Raw genomic sequence first — 13,190 nt, 5'->3', positions numbered from 1 at the left:
AAAGACTCAAACCAAACGCAAACAAACAAACAAACCAAAATAACAATAAAAAAATGTTTGGTCCAGAATAACATCACCAAAATCTCAAGTGCATTTCTCAGTATGACAGCCAGAAGTCTGTCTGGATTGTGAAAATATGACATTGAATAAATCTGTAACAAATGTTACTTGTGGGAGAGCCCAGGGAGGAAGGAGACCCCCAGCACACGCTAAGTGCCACAGACAGCCACTCATCTCCCTTCATTTGTCTGAGGGTAAAAATCAGGGACTGCGCTTAGCTACTGAAAAAGCACTTGCTGTCTGAAAGCATCCCCATCTCCTCTGAAAGGAAAAGGGTGACAGACTGTATAGATGAATTGTCTAAACTGCATTCAGCCAAAAGCTACCTGCTAATGCACACCAATCTATCTTACATATTGTTTATTTCCATTTCCCTCTAGAAGGAAATCTGATATGCCAATTTACAGCACGTACAAAAAATAACTAATAGAGAAAAGTCCCCAAACTCCTGTTGCGTTGTATTATAGAAAAATAAAATCCATTCGTTGTTATACCTGCATTAAAAAAAATAAATAAACTGGAAAGCAGATACGAAAAAATGTCCCCAATTCTAATAAAAAAAAATAGATACATCAGTGTAACACAGGAAGATTGTTTTTATTTTATGTTCATACCTAGAACACATTGAGTTTTTTCTTAAAATCACTGAAGGGTTTACAGGAAGAAACCTTAAAGATCATACAGTTCCAGTCCCCTGCTGTGGACAGGGATGCCTCCCACTAGATCAAGCTGCCCAGGAATCTCATCCAATCTGGCCTTGAACACTTCCGTGGTTGCAGCATCTGCAGATTCTCTGAGTAACTTGTTCCAGTACCTCACCACCCTCACAATGAAGAATTTCTTTCTAATATTCTATATGACAATACTCCATTTAGATAAACACTATTACACTGTGCCTTATCAATACAGGCTCTGGTAAAAAGGCCTCTCTTGATTATAGGCCCCTCTTTAGGAATGGAAAAGCCAGTACATGGTCTCCCCAAAGTCTTCTCTCAGACTGTCTTTGTACTAGAGATACCTCAGCACTCTAATCATCTATCTTTCGTTTTCTATCTCTATGTTGAATTTTTACAAAGCTTTGTTACACCTTGTATGTTACATCTAAAACTGCCATAGTGGTGACTACAAGAATCAATCCAGGAATTAACTTGGACTTCTGTTATGCTAATAAAGGGTCACACTGTTCTTAATTCACGTGTGTATAATTTCAAGCAGTGTTTTGTATGTACAGTCATAAAGGAATGCCTCTACTGAAATGAAATTGTTAACTTTGATAAGACAGGGAAGCAGGGAGGAGTTAAAGTATACAGAAAAAAAAAAAAAAGGAAAAAGATAAGCTAAGGTGATTCTAACTAAAAACCCCAGGAAATTTTTCCTATTGATTGCTAGCTGTTAGTGTTGAATCTTGACATTTTTACTTTACAACAGCTTTTGTGCTATCGAACTTACCCGTCTTCCTTCTAGAAACTTAAGTGCTGTGCCAATGTTGGCAACCCAGTGAATTCTCTTCAGATGACGTCCTTGCTCACAAGGCTTTAAGGAAAAGAAAAGTGCACACTCCAATTAGATATACTCACTTTGCTGAAAAAAAAAAACATTCCACGTAATTACAAACATATATTTTGCTGAACTTCAGGCATGTAAGTTAAAAGTAATAATAATAAAAAAATTAGAAATCCTTGAATTAAATCAAAAACATATTTTAGGCTCCTAATATTCTGAATTTGAATTTTAAATGTCTCCTTAATATTATATTGCAATGTAAATATATAACTACTGCCATTTAAATTGGTATCGATAAAGTTATTTTTAACAAACGTTTATTATAAATTCTAAAATTCCTTCTGAAGTTACTATAGAACATAATACTCTGCTATACATGGCTTTTTAGTTAATTAGAAACTGCTCTTGTTCTGTGATTTATACGGGAAGGATATTATATAGCAAATGTCAATTAACTGGTACCTCCTCTACAATTCTTTCCCTGTTTTACTATTATGTTGCCACAAGAGGGAGACTTCTCACATGAACAGAAACAGCGGTCAGTACATTTCAACAAAGCAGAAATACCCTTGAAAGCTTAGCTTACTTCTCATTAAAATCTCTTTACAATCACTCTTGCAATACGAATTACTATTAATTTTAGCTAATCCCGGCTGCATGAACAAGAGGTAAAAGAATGGAACATGCAAATAGAGTGAATGTAAGGGAACAGGCAAACTGAATGGTAGATGTTCAGCTCTTGGGTGCTGCCCTTTGATATATAAGCTGGTTTGGAAAAAGTGAGAGGTCTTGGCATAAAAACCTTTAATTCCTCTCACCATCACAAACACATTACTAACTTGGGTCCCAAGAGAAAACTTATCTGGCATGTACAAATTGTAGCCTCATTACAAAATACGCCTGTGAAATGCCATTTGGTATCAGTTTAGGGTCTTTACAGTGGCTATGTATCTGTCAGTGCACATGGATATTAGACCCTATGATATCTGGGGGCTCACAAGAAAGCCATGAATTAGACAAGAGAACCTGTCATTATTTCTTCAGACATACAGAAGCAGCTTGGGCTTCAGACCATGCTTGTGTCACAGTAGTAACACTGTAGTAACAGCAAGGTGCATTGTAAAGACTAACATAATCAAGATATTTTTATGAAACAGGAAGACAAAACTGAAATAAAATATACGAAATCAAGATTATCAGTCTGCAATTATTTCGTTTTGCATTGCAACCACATAGTCCACTCTGTGAATAAATTTTGCTTTTTTGTTTGTTTTCAAGAGTACTCAAATATAGAAACAAACTAGAAGATCATATCCTTGAAAAGCTGTGCAACCATCTCACAGATTCAGAAGGAAGGAACTTCTTACCAGCTTCTGCCCTGAAAGAACCTCCAAAAGGGCTATCAGCATTATCCCATCCTTGATGTCTTCAAACAGATCACTGACCATCATGGGAGGATTGCGCTGAGAAGTGAAGAGACCAGATATTATAAGGGCAGCAGCAGCAGCGTTGTCTTATCTCCCTTCCTTTCAAACAGGAGTGGTTGGGTCCCATTCTTTATGTTTTACAACATTTAATATTGTTTTGCTTTTTGACCCTTTCTTTGCTACCATACTGTTTGACTTTTTAGCATTTCTGGGAAAAGCCTTCTGCTCCCTAAAATAGTAAAAGAAACAAAACAGCTGCCTAGAGTCTGTAAAACACACTCATTTTACTAACACTATTACAGTCATGTTTCAGACTACTGGCATATTTTGCCTAGTGTTATGTATGTCACAGAAACTTCACTTTCCTTGTTTGAGAAATGAGCTGTGTGAAGAAAAAAATCCCTAAAGCAATACAGCTGTCTGAGCACTGCTGCTGCTTTCTTATGGCTAACTGTTGTTTCACAAAATTGTCATATTTTCTCTCCTTTCTTTCATTCAAGTCTTGCAGGCTTCAGTGCTGCTAGCACTATGACAGCTTCTACTTAAGACAAACTGCTTAACATATGTCTTTACGTTTGCAAACGCGAGAATGATAGTACTGAAAAACATGTAAACAGATGATGTTTCAGGAATTTTGAGTAACAAAGTCCCACCTCTGAACTCCAATTTCTTAAATACATACCAGTTTGTAGCCAGTTTGGCCAGCATCTGGTCAGCACTTCAATGATCACACTGTATTTCATAGCAACCAAAAATCTAGAGTGAAACTTGGTTCTGTTGAATTAAAGGAAACAAACGCCCTCCAGTTTCTATGAGTTTGTTAGAATTCATATTCCTGCTAATTCACATGATGATAACATTTATATCTGCTAACTGACTGAAAAGACAGACTACAAATTTAGTTTTAAATTATCTTATGCTTAGTAAATTATGTTTGGGGTGCTTCTAAAAAGAATGCTTGTACAAAATCTTGATCTATTATTTCTCTTCCATAGAAACATACATTTGATGATCCTAAGAAATGAAAACTGCTAATGAAAAGGTAGTTATTAAAAAAAAACAAAACAGCACAGAGCAAAAATTTCTACCTCTATCAAAACCCAGCCTTCAGTGTTTAGTTCAGATGAACTAAAGTTTCACTGAGACATAGATTTGGTTTAAAGTGGACTTCATTTAGGATGTGGCATGCTCTGATGGCTACAATAATAGAAAGTGTATGTTCTCAAATACGTGAAAAAGCACTATTGCAACACATTGCAAGAGTATATTATATATATATTACTTTTTCTTTTTCTAGTAATGTAATACATAATGACTAATGTTCTTAATATAACACCAAAGAAATCAGTGAAGCAATCAGGTCACTGAAGTTTAATTTGTCCCGTTACAGGCAGTTGATGAAAACATCATTAATCTTCACCTTTTGTTTTATCAATTCCTCTTTGAAACTTGAAACAGCTTTGGTTTAATCAGTATTACTGTGTGATCTAAAGTGAAGAAATATGTATTAAATCAATACATCATTAAAGACAACCATCTGCCATCCTAATCCAGTAGCTGAAGGCCTGAAAAATTTCACCATAGAAAGAAATGTTCCAGTAGTGAAGCTTGCCTCCTGAAATTCACTCTAAAGTAAGGAAGAGAGGGAGCCTTTTAGGGAGAATGATTTAGGATACCTTCTGATTAAGAAGTACGAGGGATTTAGAGCACCCCATAAATCTTGTACCTGTAACGTGACTGTCGGGTGAACTGTTTTAGAACAACACAGATCCCTTACAGCCTGAGTGCTCTGCTATCCTTACCCTCAAAACACAGTACAGTCCAAAATTCGTGTTGTTCCAAAAATAGTCAATACCTTTCTGGCATTCATGTGCAAACCAGAAGTGGGATGTACCTCTTGTTCCCAAGGTGCATCATTTCATGCTATAGACAACCTCTCACCACCCATTTCAAGTTCTTGCTTTGAAACACCCTTCATGGGTCACTCATTTTTGACAGCATTTAGAAAAAGCAGATTTGAAGGCATTACACTAAAGAAAAGCAAGGAAAGTACCCCCCCAAAGACATCTGTCAAACTAACACAGAACTCTTCTTTCAACATAGATCAAATATTAGTATGGGGGAAAACTAAGAAAAGGATGAGAGAGCATTCAAACAAATAAGAGAAAGAAAAAAGAAACAATTGAATGGATTACATCAAAGTCCACAAGACTGACTCTTCTGAACTGTGAGAATCAAAGAGTGAAATTTACTTTTTGTTGCTGCAAGCTTTGTGTAATTGCATTGTCAACGTTTACCATCATACATCATGTACATTAACACTAATACAACAGGGAACAAAAGACAAGTAAAATGGCCAAGTTGCATGGTCTTCTATGTGGTATTCCTCTTAAATTGAAAATTAGTTAATTAAACAGACTATCAAAATGGTATCGTGTAATACAATTTATAAGGTATTTCACTATCTGAAGACATTAACAACTAATTATAAAGAGATAGAACCCTGTGGGTTTGTTTTTGGATATCCAACTATTCTTTGCCTCAGTTTTCACTGGCATCTGTGCTCTCATCTGCCTGTACCTCTAGGTGTTGAGTAAAACTCCCCCCACACACACACAGACAATAGCAGAGCAAGTAAAAGACCACCTCACGAAACTGAATGGGTCCAGATGACATCCGTCCCAGTGCCCTGAACAAAATAGCTGATGTAGTTACCAGCCACTCTCCATCATATTTGAAAAGTTATGACTGTCAGGTGACATCTCCAGTGATTGGAAAAAGGGCAATATCATTCCCATTTTTAAGAAAGGGAGAAAGAAAGATCCCAGGAACTACACACTGGTGAACCTCACCTCTGTCCTGGGAAAATCATGAACAAATGGAACTATTTTTTTCAACTAAAAGAGGGGAGATCTACATTAAGTGTTAGGAATAAATTCTTTACTCAGAAGGTGGTGAGGCACTGGAACATGTTGTCCAGGGACGTTGTGGGTGCCCCATCCCTGGTGGTATTCATGGTGAGTTTGAATGGGACCCTGGGCAGCCTGGTCTATTGTGAGTTGTCTTTATCTATAGCCGGGGGTTAAAAATAGATGTTTATAAACCTTCCATCCAGACGGTTATTTTGTGATATATCTGTTAATTCCATATTTCAGATTCGGATTTTACAAAACTTAGTTTACTGTGTCAGAAGAGGAGTATCTAATGTTGGTATATCCATCATATATTTCTTTCTGTGAGACTTGTCAGTCAAACTTTTTTGTATAAAGTTATGCTTTTTAAGTAATTCATAGAATTTCCTGAAAGCTACAGGAAAGGATATCAGTTTTTAAGAGAAGCAAGTATAAGCAAACATATCCTCATCAGTTCCTGTTAGGGATCAATTCTAAATATAGCAATTTAAATAAAAGTGTAATGGGAGAAGAAAAAATAACTTTCACAATTAATTCCAAATTCATATTGCTCCTACAAAGCACATGAATTTGGTTGTAGAATGCACCTCTCTTCTTGTGGTACGACTGTTCCTAAATGTCATCACCACTGTAAACTAATGTACTAAATTTGTTGAAAGAGTACATGCAATAAAGTATGTAGAATATCATTTTGCTTTCCCAGAGAAGCTTATGTAATGCCAAAATCAAGAAACAAGGCATAGGAAATTTCAGTGGAAACCTGATGAACTGTTGAATTAAAGTCTGCTGCTCACAAAGAACGTTCTGATTTTAACCAAGGAATTTTGTCAAAAAGTGTATAAGATATTCTTTAATACTCTAGGATTGCAAAAGTTTATTTCATGCACTTCTCTAACATTCTTTTTGCCTGTTTTAAGAATTATTTCATTAAATTTTTCATGCAGTCTTTTCAGCATTCAGTATATAATGTTTTAGAATCATCACAGCCTGTGATGCTGAAGCTACTCAGTTATAAGCATAAAGCTAAAATCTGGACTACATTCAATATTTTCAAAGTTAGAAAATTTTAAGTTAGTTTTCACTCTTGGCTTTCACTGATTTTAGTTGATATTTTGGCTGTACATCATGGCTATCAGATGAGTAGGAGTTAAGTCCAGTTGAGTCTCTAAAATAAGCATTCAAGAGATTTTTACTGATTACAACTCTTAAAGGAAAGTCAGAACAACACAGAGGTTTATTCTCTGGTATAATCTCTCAGTATAATCATAGAACGGCTTAGGTTGGAAGTTACCTTAAAACCCACCCAGCTTCAACTCCTTGCCATGCGCAGGGCTGTCACCCACTAGATCAGGCTGCCCAGGGTCTCATCCAACCTGACCCCAAGCACTTCCACGGATGGGGCATCCACAGCTGTTCTGGATAACCTGAGCCACTGCCTCAGCACCTTCACAGTAAAGAATTTCTGATATCTAATCTAAATCTACCGCTTTTTATTATTTAAAACCAATACCCCTTGACCTGTCAATATATTCCTTGTCAAAGAGCCTTGCTAAGCTTTGCTGTTGTGTTCCAACTTTTTTCACGTTTCATTTCTCATTTGAATCTTTGCTACAGGAATATTTTCCTCACTCCCTGAACTTAACTTTTCTAATGAATACACTGTACTGTACAAACAATAGTTATTGGAACCACTATGAATGCCAACGAGAACACTGGAAAACTACATTTACTGCATTACTTTTCAAATGATATTTCAAAAAGTGATGAAAAAGCATGAAAATCCAGCCACATGCACAGACAGGAGCAAATCTGTTTAATGAATTTGCCTCTATTGTGAAATACACGTGAAAGCAGGAAGGGGAATGTGAAATTCCACAGTTATTCTATAGTTGCTGACCCACTTGTCTGCCATAATTTCATAAATCCTTAAGCACTTATATTTTGATATTCCTTGCTATTATTGTCTACTTTTATGATTGAAGTCAGAGGAATTGGGCCCTAAATCTTACACGACTAGTTCATTCATGCAAGTTAATTTTGTGAATGCTAGTTCACTCTTTATTTGACATTAGAGTTACATGAAGTACTTGTGAAAACACAGTGAGCAGAAAGCTGTAAATCACATTTGTTATCACGCAAGTAAAATTGACTGAAAGTTTTTTCTCTGTCAATCACTAAGATAACAAGGAGTCTTCTTTCTCCATTTGAAAAAGGCAGAGCTATATATATAAATTATTTGGTGTAATTTTACCCTACATTTAAAACATGGACTTAATAATGATTCCTCAAAACGTACACAGAGGAGAAGTTAAATTATTTCTACAGATTTGAAAGCTGTAAGTGAGTGATGGAGAGAGATCTAGTTCCAGAACCTTAGAGAAATATATATATATAAATAGCATGGGGTTAGAAAGCTTGAATGTTCCAGTCCTGCTACACAAGCATATCTCATTTATCATTAATAGGACTGCACAAATTAAACTGGACAGCCAGAGGACAAATAGAGCACTTTAATCTGTTATCTTGACCCTAATATCTGCAAGTGGGTGGTAAAGAGACAGTTTCAGGTTGCTGAGTCAGAATCAGAGAATGGATTCAGATAGCTTGAACTCCAGAGGGTAGACAGACCCATACAGCCTAATAATAAAAGCTGACCTGAGATGAAACTGTTACACTACCCGTAACCATCTTTGAAGCTCTTTCTGCCACGTTTGTTCCCTGCAAGACAGTGCCTTGTGGATGAAGGCACAGACCATGCTAAGGCTGCGTTACCTCAATCTTTCTTTTCAAGTATCCTTTAATTTACTAAGTCTTTTTATATCTTGTGTATTGTGAAAACATATTTGGATTAAGAAATACAACTTCAGAAATAGTATCATTCTACTATAAAAAGGAATATAAACAATCATACCTACTCTCTCTTACAGAGTCCATTTAACTGTTGAACTCATTTCATTTACAAGTTCTGTTCATTCTTAATCAATTACAACCCTACTCTCAAAGCTATTCTTCACTCTTTATAGATACAAAAAACAAAAGATTTTTTTTTCCAACTGATTTAAAGGATTTAACATAGTTATTGAATTACTTACTGTTTTAATTGAAGCATGACTCTTTAGAATAAAATAGACCAAAATTTTGATAATAATGAAGTGAATAATCTTCACTCATAGCAATCCCCAAACGGTCATATCTTTCATATCCACCTTTATTTCTCCAAATTATTTGTTTCTCTTGATTGAATCAAATCACTCCGTTTCCATTTCTTACAAATCCCTAACCTTCACAAAGTCAAAAACTACTCTTTTTAATTCTTTTCTTCTCAACCAATACACTTAAAGAATGAAGTCTATCATTGTTTAATTTCCTCTCTTCTGCCATCCATAAACCTATGCTTCCATCTAACAGAGTTAAACTCCCTGAGCCTTCACTTAGAAAACATGAATTTCTCTTGATTTTGAACTTTCATGCACTTATTCACCAGCAGTTTTTCAAAAACATTCATTCTATTCATCGATGGAACAATTCTCCAGTAGTCATGGTTTGAGTTAGTTACCTTACTTTTACTCTTAGATGTGTTTTTTTTTTTTTTTTTTAATCCTTACTGTTATCATTTCATCCTATTACTTTTTCAGTTAACACATTTACCAGGTTAGTAAAAATGGCAAGTTCATTCAGGCATTCTTGCTATTCACCTTCATGGTGTCCGTATGAACTTACTTGTTTTAATCAAAGCACTTCCCAAGCAGTTCAGAAAGTTAAAAATAAAACAGAAGGAACAAATTGTACTAGAACTACTATAACTTCCATATTTTCCATAAATCCTCAATTTGAAAACTTTCCTATTTAAGCTAGTAAATGAATGATAACAGAAAGATCACATTCTATAATTCTCATTAAAAATGAGAAGAAAAGCAGCCATTACTAACTTAAAGGATAAATTCAGTTGCAATTCTATTACTGAAGTTCAAGAATCAGGAAAATTAATAAGTTGCATGCGACAAAACATTCTTCATCTAACTGAAGACAAAAGTTATAAAAATAATGATGGGAAAAATCAGTCTGGCTTGGATCAGCACTTCCAATAATGATGCTATTTCAGAATTAGGGTGCACATAGCTCAGAAGGAAAGATTATTTAGAATAAACTGAGTTACTATCAGACATCTTGTTATTAGCCTCAGAATTTTCATGCACTCACAACTATATTTATAATACTTGTCAGTCAAATCTACCACTATCTAAAACAGTGCCCTTTTAACTCTCTTGTTTTAATAAACAGTTTGTTATTATATAGAGGAAAGATTTTAACAAGTAGTCCTAAAAATGTGTACAGGACAAATAATTTAGGTAATGTTATCTTTACAGTAGCCACAAGAAAACACGCTTCTCCACCAAAGCCTGCAACATTACTTATTTCAGGAAACTGCTATTCTTGCAGGTATTGCTCCTGGCAAATAGTTAAAGCCTTGAAACAAAGCTGTTGAAAGCAGAGTTTCCTTGCAATCTCAATTCTTCTGGACAGAATATATTGGTGATGAGGCAACTAGAAAGCTGCTCCCTAATGGGCATGTGCACGAGATTTAGATGGTCACAGACTGGGATGATCTCTTAGGGTGTCTCCTCTCTTTCTTCATACCAAGAAGAGTTTTTCTGTCTGTTATCAGTTCATCATGCACTGCTGTTTCTGTGCAATAAATATAAGACCAGTATTTCATGATGTTCCATCTTGGTGGTGCTCCACATTTTATAGGGTTCAAAGAGCAGACAACTCTGTCTGAAAATAGGGCTACTTCCAGGAGTTTTCCTTATTACAATTCAAGGCCCTCCATACAATGGAGATGTTACATCTTTCCACTTCCTTTTTAAATAATAAAAATTGCAACCATCTTTCTAGGTTACAATACCTAGGAAATGCAAGGTAATCCTATGTGTTTTACAGAACCATTTGTACTTCCTGCAGCTGTGGCAAACCCAGAAAATGCATTTCTATGTACTAAAAAAAAGATTTAAGCTTGAACTTCAAAAACTTTTGAAAGGAATGCATCACTCTTTCTCTTCTGAGCCTAATCACTATAATAAAAAACAATTTTTGTCCTTTGACAATGAAATAGCATATATTAGAAATAATTCAAAACATACTCACTGGTTAGGCAGCAAGGCATACTTGCTGACATCTATCAATAAAAATACCATAGAAACAATTTTCCTGTTGAAAAGTGAATTAACACAGACTACATGCTGTACTCGTATTGATAAAAGTGTGTGTGGGGGGGGGGGGGTTGTGGCTGTTAATCGCCGTCTTCGGCTGTGAGCATTTGGTTCTCTTCCACAGCATAATGTCTTTAAAAGAAACGTATATTTTGATGCAAAGAGTGACAAGATCCATCTGTGCACTCATTGCCCAAAGGACTAGTTGTCAATACTTTATGTATAGCAGAGTTCACAACTCTTAATGCAAAGCAAAATATCTCATTTGAGCTACCACCATGACTTTATTGCTTCTTAACAATCAGTTAACTACTAGTAGTAAATTATTGTTACACATGGCCAACACATTTATATTAAAAATATGTACATTTATCTAATAGTCAATTACAACAAAATATTATCAATTATTAACAACATCATACAACTAGGAAAAAGAAAATCACAAAATATAAGTTTTTTCTCTCTTCTGCTCTGCTCTAAACAGTTAAACAAAACCTAGGCTTCTTTCTATCTCAGCTGAAGTAAATGGAGCTTACATTCTCTGCTACATGTGGCCATTTACAAATATTTCAAAGAGAAACGGGATACATATTGTTTCCAGGAAGACCTACTGTCAAGAAATTTTAAAGATAACCTTGTTCTTTTACCTGAATTTGCTAATGACAGTGCAGTTCATTTCACTGTAAATTTCTCATTTAAATTCCTTACTAGTAAAAATAAAAGTTATTACTCTACTGTGCAGACTCATCAGACCAAATCACACGATATGGCATGGTAAGGGTTTCCTGCTTTACTCTGCTCATTTTTTGTGAGCTTTATTTGCAAATTCCTTATACAGAAAGTAAAACTAGTTTTAGCTAATCCTCACTCAATTTTCAAATTCATTAATCTTGATAATTTAAAAATATATATTAAAAGAACACCTCTGACATATAAATATTTTGGTTCACTGGACTAATTAATAACTACGGGTAGAGTTCTGCTATGAGAAGACTCTGGGAAGTGCCAAATTAAATCTCACTGCTCACATTGTCACATAAAGCTGGTACCAGTTGTAACAATACTTGAAAACTGTGTGCAGATCACATCCTTCATTCCTGTACTAACACCAGAAATGAAATTTAGGTTGTGGTAAGAAGAAGCAAGAATAGTTTTGTGAAAAATCCTCATATGTATCCGATAATGAATTCACACTGGATCCAAGAAGCAGACTTTTCTTTTCGTAACTTGTCCAAGATGTTTCTATCAAACTATACAACTAAATCAAGTTTTATTCAAGTACATTGTATGTTATAATGTTAATATTTTTTCTTCATGGAAAGCAGTTTTTTCAAATATTTCCTCTGTCTGGAACAGCAGCTAATGTGCTACTTTCAGATCACAGTTTCTGCTAAAAGCACTGAGCAGTTGCCTGTAGATACAGCAGTGGCTACCACACTGCATCAGCTTCACCCTCGATGGTGTACAAATGAAGTGGATTCCTTTTTCAAGTTTATGTCATTCTGCTCAGCCAAATCTGAAATATGCTATATGTCAGAGTCTGTATATGCAGAAATAAAAAAGTTGGATCAAAAAAGAATATTATTCAAAGCCAAATGTTACCTTAGCCAGATGAGTATTGATCCATTTTGTAAAAGTCCTCTTTTGTACCAACTCTTGCTCATCTAAGGGAGGAAAAATAAACGTAATTAAAACTTGCTGAATATCTTTTGATTTACATGATGGAATAATATTCTCTACTGACAACAAGTATGTTCTACATTAGTCAGTAATGCCACTATATTTTCCTCAAGACAGTTCTGCTAATTTTGTCTTTAATTGTTCCTAACAAAATCCTCATAATCTTAAAATAGTGCTCTGACACTTGACTGTTTGAAATTTCACCAGTTGAAACTTTAAGGAGTGACCTGAAAGTAAGACCATTTCAAATCTGAAAGCGAAGACAAATTTGACTTCAAATTTTATATTATAAATATTTACCTGAGGTATAAGCATCTAGAACTTCTATTAAACTCTCTAGCTAGAACCACATCTCTGATAGTCAAGTTGCTTTTTTTTTTTTTTTTTTTTTTTTTTTT

The 13,190-nt window shown here is 35.1% G+C and overlaps 1 protein-coding gene across 1 annotated transcript in view; it reads right to left on the bottom strand.

Moving 5' to 3' along the window:
- The window catches only part of SYNE1 (spectrin repeat containing nuclear envelope protein 1), a 274,529-nt gene that overhangs the window by 224,821 nt on the left and 36,518 nt on the right, over positions 1–13,190 (bottom strand). The window contains exons 2-4 of the mRNA XM_042812608.1: positions 12,715–12,776; positions 2,931–3,026; positions 1,510–1,593 (exon numbers count right to left, since the gene is read on the bottom strand). Coding sequence (XP_042668542.1) covers positions 1,510–1,593; positions 2,931–3,026; positions 12,715–12,776 — 242 coding nt within the window. The remainder of the gene's footprint in view (positions 1–1,509; positions 1,594–2,930; positions 3,027–12,714; positions 12,777–13,190) is intronic.

This window comes from Centrocercus urophasianus, unplaced genomic scaffold, assembly GCF_019232065.1.
Source record: "Centrocercus urophasianus isolate 14NV4802_14NV808 unplaced genomic scaffold, USGS_Curo_1.0 seq_10, whole genome shotgun sequence".
NCBI classification, from domain to species: domain Eukaryota; kingdom Metazoa; phylum Chordata; class Aves; order Galliformes; family Phasianidae; genus Centrocercus; species Centrocercus urophasianus.
Note: the sequence above shows the minus strand (reverse complement) of the source record. Positions and strands in the feature narration are given on the sequence as shown.